The 7,230-nt window shown below is 44.5% G+C and overlaps 1 protein-coding gene and 1 long non-coding RNA gene across 3 annotated transcripts in view; one reads left to right on the top strand and one right to left on the bottom strand.

Annotated features, from left to right (window-relative positions):
* The first annotated feature begins 980 nt into the window (after positions 1-980).
* LOC142087855 (uncharacterized) lies at positions 981-7,091 on the top strand. The gene is made up of 3 exons (XR_012675643.1): positions 981-2,028; positions 2,741-6,870; positions 6,963-7,091. It is a non-coding gene; the product is annotated as an uncharacterized LOC142087855 (long non-coding RNA).
* Positions 3,013-7,230, bottom strand: part of LOC142087848 (SLAIN motif-containing protein-like) — a 26,070-nt gene continuing 21,852 nt past the window's right edge. For both annotated transcript variants that reach the window (XM_075162557.1, XM_075162556.1), the window contains 4 exons: positions 6,730-7,047; positions 6,385-6,522; positions 5,933-6,251; positions 3,013-4,158 (listed from right to left, as the gene is read on the bottom strand). In XM_075162557.1, coding sequence (XP_075018658.1) covers positions 4,092-4,158; positions 5,933-6,251; positions 6,385-6,522; positions 6,730-7,047 — 842 coding nt within the window. In that variant the 3' untranslated portion in view covers positions 3,013-4,091. The remainder of the gene's footprint in view (positions 4,159-5,932; positions 6,252-6,384; positions 6,523-6,729; positions 7,048-7,230) is intronic.

Genomic DNA, 7,230 nt, shown 5'->3' with positions numbered 1-7,230 from the left:
GGGACTTCTGTCTTGTATCTTACGGGCTCATTTCCAAGAGAAGAAATAGAAAGAACTGAAATCTCGTAACAGCATCAGATGGTCTACAAAGGAAGCTGCATCTTTTTGGCCCAGGGAAGTGGCTTCTAACAGTGGGGGGACGCTGTTGGGAAGGGGAGGCTTAATTTGGGACGGAACTCGAGCACTCGGTCGGTGCCGCGGGTTCCCTGCGCCCTGCAACACGGGCTTGCCACAGGCAGGGCAGTGACGTGAAACTGCTGCGCCTTCACGTGCTTTTCTTGGTGTGTTACACGGACCTTGGAGCTTCCCAGCAGGTGCCGGATAAAGAGTTCTCCTATAAACTTGTATCTTATTTGGATTTGTCTTCTACTAGGCTGAAATTTAACTAAGGGTAATCAGATCTTGATATCCAGAACGTGTCAGTGGTTCTGATCAGCGCTGCGGTCGCTGGCATCTGTTTCTATTTGTGCTAATCGAATGTAAAGCTTAGAGAAAGATTTCCTTCCTCTTGCCTCCTACTCTTACAGCCACCCACAGTTCAGTGTACGATTGTGCATGTTTTAGGGATTGTTGATGTTACCGTGTTCATTTCTATGATTTGTTGTCTTATGTACAAATACTTTTTAAAGAAAATACTTCCTTTCCTTTTAAAGGATGCACTGAGGCATTAGTGTAAAAACAAAGTTAACTTGATTTAAATAAAATTACTGTACAGAAAGCAGAGTTCTTTAGTTCTGTGAAAGGTGCAGGGTCACCCCCTGTCCAACGCTGCAGCGCCAGGCTCGTCGCCCCGCAGGGCAGCTTGCAGAAATGGTGAGTAGATGTCCTGCTGTGAAGCAGTTTCTGTGTAAAACCTCTCGCTTTAGAAGGATTTTGACCGAGTTTTGATGCAAGTGCTGGAGCCTGTCACGGCTTGATGGGGCTTATTTCTGGAGGTGGAGGGAAGCTGCTTCTCCCCCCATTGTGAACTGGGAGCTGAGGGACACGGGGGACAAGGTGCCCACAGAGCGCTTGTGGAGGAGTGATGACACGGGCAGTGGAGTGGTGTTACTACTTGGAAGCTAAATGAAAGTCTGCATGAAAACTTTTTTTAAGGCAATTTTCAGTGATACAAAACCCCCGTCTTGAGGGAAGTCCCTAGTAATGGATGCCTTTCCTCTTCTCTAGGCGTAGCTGGGAAGAACTTTTCTAGAAGAGCCTATCATACAGACCGATTTACTGCTCGCTGCCTTGCCTCGCCTCCCATCTACCGCAGGAACATTAAATGCTGATGCAGTATTAGGTTTTGGAAGCAGGCTCATGCATCAGTATGAGGGAATTGGATTTCCTCTTAAACTTGCAGAAACTGCTTGAGTTCAGTCGATTGTTATCTTGGTTTGAGGCAAAACTGCATTCTAATGGTATCTGCTAGGGCTCAGGATGATACAGAATACAAAAGTCTGAAAGATCACCTGGTATGAGAACGGCTTAGAAAAATGAAAGGATAAAACTTAAATTAACATCTCATTAGTGTGGTAGTGCTTAATGTTCCTGATCTACGGCCCAGAAGCAGACGGGGGTAGCCATCTTCAAGTGCTTGTCCGTCTCAGATTTGTATTTGAAGTGCCCATGAATTCAGGCAGAAGCTAACCTCAGAAGGCCCTGGTCCACCTTTCTGCTTGCTTCTCTTTTTAGCCTCTGGTCTGTCTGGAAGTGCGTAGCCAAATCCATACATCTGCAGTTCTTCATAGAAACAATATGACGTCCTGATAAGCTTTAACTGGAATATAACCTTAAACTATTTAAATATTTTACTTTTGCCAGAAAGTTTTTGTTCTTTACCTAGTTCTAAGTATCTGTTATGTATCCATTAAATAGTAGCAGCTGTCTCAACTTAGGAGGCTGCAGAGAAATGCACTGCCTGGAAGATGCAGGCGTGCTCTTACCTTTGGAACGTAGACCACAGCGAAGACACAAGGAGAACACTCAAACAACAGAGAAGTCGCATGGAAGCGTTGCTGGTCTTTCATCTTCCCCTGCGCCGGGAAGGTAAATAAGTTCAACGTGACCAGGTTCCAGCTTTTCCACCAGGCAGAAGTGTTGGGAAAGAACCTTCTCCATAAAGGAAAAGCCTTAGCAGGACAGTGCTGTAAAGCTTTATCGGGGGTAGCGAGAAGCCTATTTGTGTCAAACAGTCATCTCTGACACGGTCATGGGTGGGAGGGAGGCGTCTGTGTTCTGACAATGAGCAATAGCTCCAGCTCAGTCGCATCTGCCGCCTTCACTGTAACAGCGCTCGTAACAAAACCTTCCTTTTTGCCCCTTCAACAAGGTGGAACGGGTGCTGAGACTTACAAGGCTGCTTGTAGTAGAAGAGGGTTATTTCAGCTTCAGGAAAATAGTGGTGTACAGCTATATCTTAAGTTCATAGTAAAACGTTGGTATTCATTAGAATGAGCAAATGGGACGTGAGAAAGAAACCCTTGCTGCTTTTCAGTTACCAGCTTCCAGACGCCTCTCTCCAGAGGTGAGGAACCCAACCTCCCACTGTGACCGCTGCTGCCGCGGGAGGGGCCGGGGAGAGTCAGCTCCTCCCCTGGTCCTCTGCTAGCGCGGGCTACAGGAACAGTCTGAAACAGCATCCTGATACCAACTGTCTCTTCCTTTTTTTTTATTTTCTAAAGCAAACAATGCAAAAAGTGATCTCTGCTGTCGAGCTTCCTATTTGCAAGTGTTGTTTCCTATATTTTGTTCTGCTTAGGCCACTTGTGGATGTTGTCCTAGAAGAGACATGATCCGAGTGCTGTGAATTAAGTTTTCCTTTGCTAACACCCACCTCATTCTTGTAAAATCCAAGGCGATTAAAGGTAAATACCAACCCTTCCATCATAAGAGACTTCCTCTGGAGGCCTGTTTACCTGCGCGGAGAAGGGCAGAAGCAGACTTCTGTACAGCTGGGCCTGTCAAGAAAAGCCTCATTCCTAGCACAAAAAAACCACTCAACAGTCAGGCTCACTGTTTGAATAAAGCAGATCTATTTCAGCACCATAACATTTTATTAAACTACACTATCAAAATCACATTGGTGGCAGGGAGAACATTGCTATCAGTGCATATTTTCTGTACTAAGACTGTATTCATAGCATCCAGCACTTGCTGAGGAAAAGGACACCGAAGCAGAATCCTTCATAGCCAAAGAGACAGTAGAAAACTTCTACAAAAATCAGGGCAGTTAGGCAGTTAGCTGAAAGAGATCAAAGGGGAACGCTTCAAGTCAAATCAGCCAGGGAGGGTTATTTTTAAAAAGTTTACTTTTAACTGGTAACTTCCTCATCTCAGAGATGAAGATGCTGATAAACAGCAGTTTTTAAATAGCATCCCCGGTCCCTGCAGCTGCCTGTTCACAAACCCACACAAATATTGTGTACTGCTCCTTCACTGGTGAACTGTGATGCACACACCTGAATACAACAGCTTGAAGTGTACTACAGTTATAAAAACCTGCTTCATCGTCTAGAACGAACAATAAAAAGTAGCAGAAATACATTCTATACAGAAGTAAAAAAAAAAAACCCAAACAGTTGAGTTTCAGACAAATATTAGAGTACGTCAGGTTGAATTTAAAAAGTCTTACTCCTAACACCTACATCGCTATTTCTAGTCTCCCCGCACCACTGCTGTGCCACACACCATAGCAGCAGCTCAGAGCTGCTTCCTGGCACAAACCGGACAACCAGACACCTTTTTAAGCACGCATCCTCAGGAGCCGGTCACCTAAGAAGTCTCTTGTGACAAGCCTTCCGGAGGGCTGCACGTAGAGGTTGGTAGGAAATAAGGCTGTTTTCAGTCTTCATGTGAAGACTCGTATTTCAGTAAGGTTTTGAACAGTGGGAAGGCAGTAAAGCAGTTGTCTGTTCCACCACTGAGAGGTCAGGCTCTTGGCAGAACAGCAGAAGGCGAGGACAGTTTGCGTTCAAGAGGAGAGGAACTATATACATCGGTCTGCAACGTGATGGGTCTCTTGAGTTTCGTTTTCAAAGAACGTTCTTGCGCCCAGCCAGCTGGGGTCTCCTTCGCAGAGGTGTTGGGCAGCGCGTCAGCGTTTTGGGTTGTCAGTAACACCCATCCTTCCAGGAATCGTCCTCGGTGGCCTGAGTGGTCTGTGCTGACTGAAGAAACCTGGTTTGAGAGACAAAAAAAGAGGTCGCCAACAGCTGCGAGAAGCGAAGACCCCAGTAATCTGTTGATGTACACAGGAACGCTTGTTTGAGGTTTTTCGTTTACACTGGGCTGCTGCAACATCTGTCCTTTGACAATGTCAACATCTGGCTGCCTTCAGTAAACCGCTGCGGTCACACACGTGCACGGCATGCACATCCCACGCACCAGGAGGCCAGCAGGACGGACACGGCAGCAGAAATTAAGTGACCATTACTGGGTACTTAAACAGTGACATTTATCCTGCTCTGCAAAGTTATTAACACTGTTGTGGGTTTTTCCCATGACTGAGTGCAAGAGAAGTATTTTTTCCTGCAAATATGACTAAACACATGAAAAATAATCAGGTTGTATGTAGAGTACTACTACGAATTAAAAGTTTAAAAATTCCCTTTTTGGGTATTTTTTTTTTTAAAGTAGATACAGTTCAATTTATTGAAGGCTACAACGGGACATTAAAAATCAACAAGTACTCATTGCTTATTAGTCTGCTACTGAATCAACTTAACTTCCCTCAATCATAAAAGTTTACACTACAATTGTACTGCAAGTAGCTGTAAAAAAAATGGCTTTTGGCAATTTGGGAGTGGATTTACCACACCCAGAAGCACAGCAGATGCCTTAGGACAATGGGGTAAGAACATGCTTTGCTAAAATGGCATGAAGCAGTCTGTGCATGTAGTTGCTTGAGAGGCCTTATTCTTTGAAGAAGATTGAATACGTTCTAACTAAACAGCTCTTGCTTTAGACTATCTACAAAATTCAGATATCCACTGTCTAAATATTTAGGAAAGCTAATCATAAAAACTAAAAGCTAGAAATAAATGTAAAAAAAAAAAAAGCCCCAAAATCCATTGCATATTTCTGGATTAAGATGTGGCCCCTAAATCAGTTCAGACTTGTGCAACAAGAACAAAAATTGTAAGTTTTTGGAAACCACTATATATGCTCTGCTTTCACCCTGTTGTATGAAGTTACTATAATGATATAGAATCATGTCTAAGACAAGCCTTGTTAATTTGTCCTACTTTTCAAACCCTTCTAAAAACTCATTAGGCCTTGGACAATGCCCACGTAGAGTCCTAAGGAAGGAAAAAACCCAAACCACCAAACTTATTTTACCAGTAGCAAAGTTACAGAGGCACCAAAGTAGGTCATTGGGGAGGATTATTACATTAACAGTAAAGAGAGTTTATTAGTCCTTTGGAAGAGATTTTACCCTTCCCAAAAACAGATGTAGGCACCAAATAAATATGTGCCATAATGTTCATTTCTTATAGAAATAAGTTTGAGCCTACGCCTCTTCATTTTCCTGGATAATTAGCTTTGTTTTAAAAAAGCATGTTTTTTTAAACAATATAATACCAAAATATTGAATGGTTTGGTCACAGATTACATGGTAAAAAGGGGTATCTCACCCAGAAGCTGATGAGTCCCAGGCCTGTCAGTTCACACAGACATTCCCAGAATTTCATTTTGGCGCTATTTAACCCTTTGCTTCTTGAGAGGGGCAAAGTACTTAACATCCACGATTCTTCCAGCTAAGTACTACCCTTTCTTTACGGGCTCCCCAACCACAACCCTACACCTAAAGTGAATCAGAAGCTCTGACCCAACTCTATACCCGTGTCACGCTTTAAAATCCGAGGTGAACATCAGTTTATAAAAAAGTGTTTCTAATCTGTGAAATAAAGGCAGACACTCAAGTCTGTGAGGCTTGAAGTTTCACACTTACCTCTTGGATGGTGGTGTTGGCTTGCTCTTGGGCACCGAGATTCCTCCAACAGACGTGCGTGCTTTAATGGGTGAATTTTTTGCCACAGTGACCATATTACTGCTTCTGGTAGTGCAACTGCTACTGGAAGAGCCTGTACTAAGCGAAGATGCCTGTGGTTTTCGAACTCCACTAACAGGACTTGTGTAAGTGCAGGCTTTTACTGGCTGCCTGGGCGTTAACAGAGAGTTTGAGCATGACCCCGCTTTCAGTGGTTGTCGCACTGTTAAGGGAGACTGCCCGGCACTGGAGGAATACCTGAGCTTACTGGGAGCCAGACCTAGAAATGGAATAACAAAAGGAAGAATTACCCAGCGACACCGGGCCTGTTAAGGGCCTCGGTTTAGTCAGGTCGGTTGAACAGACAAAAGGAAATCGGCTACAGCGGTGTGTACAGAAGACACTGCACTGACCTGCTGACCGTTGCTGCGTTCTTGGAATTCGACTGCTTGGCACCTGCAGATCTGACTCCAAGCTCCGACTGCTCCGCACAGACTCCAAGGCTCGAAGGCTGGTCCTGGCCAGGTTGGGCATGCTGTGGCGCATCTCCTCTGAAATCAAGAGCAAATTCTCTATTTGCTGCTTCTGGTAGCAGTGGAGATGTTTAACGGTTTAGACCATCTCTTGGAAAACAAATGCACTTAAAAGTAGACAAGCGCGTAACTAATTCTTAGCTCCCATTAGATAACAGCGCTTTTGAAACGTACATGTCAAAATTATTTTCATTGACTCGTATCAGAAGCTCACACCTAGCTCACCTTCGCTGTTTGCGTACTTGAGCCGGTCCTGCATCGGGCTTTGCACAGATCTCCTTGGGGGACGGATACGGGAAGTAGATGACCTGCCATAGTCTGCGCTGGAAGAAGGGGACTGACATCGGGGTGAACTGAGCGGAGATGGTGAGTATCTGTGAGCGCTACGGTATGACAGGGAACAATCATAATCATCCTCATCCTCAAGGCTGTATGTATCGAACTCTTGGTCACTGTAGGTTCCTCTTCGCAGAGAGTGAAGGGAGGCACTGGAACTGCGACGTGATACAGAAGCAGAGCTGGAGGCACAATCCTGACGGAGACCTGGAGTTAGAGGGCAACGTGGCTCAAAGTCATCATACTTTAAAATAGAAATTCCTTACCCAGCTGCAACACAAATTCAGAAGCAATGCTTTTATCAGCGATTCATTTCACCTTGGAAGGAGAGTCAAGTTAATAACTCTCTTTACTGAAGACACTCACAGCATATGGAATCTCTAAACTGGA

This window comes from Calonectris borealis, chromosome 13 (genome assembly GCF_964195595.1).
Source record: "Calonectris borealis chromosome 13, bCalBor7.hap1.2, whole genome shotgun sequence".
In the NCBI taxonomy this organism is placed as follows: domain Eukaryota; kingdom Metazoa; phylum Chordata; class Aves; order Procellariiformes; family Procellariidae; genus Calonectris; species Calonectris borealis.
The sequence above is the reverse complement of the archived record's forward strand: the minus strand, read 5'-3'. Positions and strand labels throughout refer to the sequence as shown.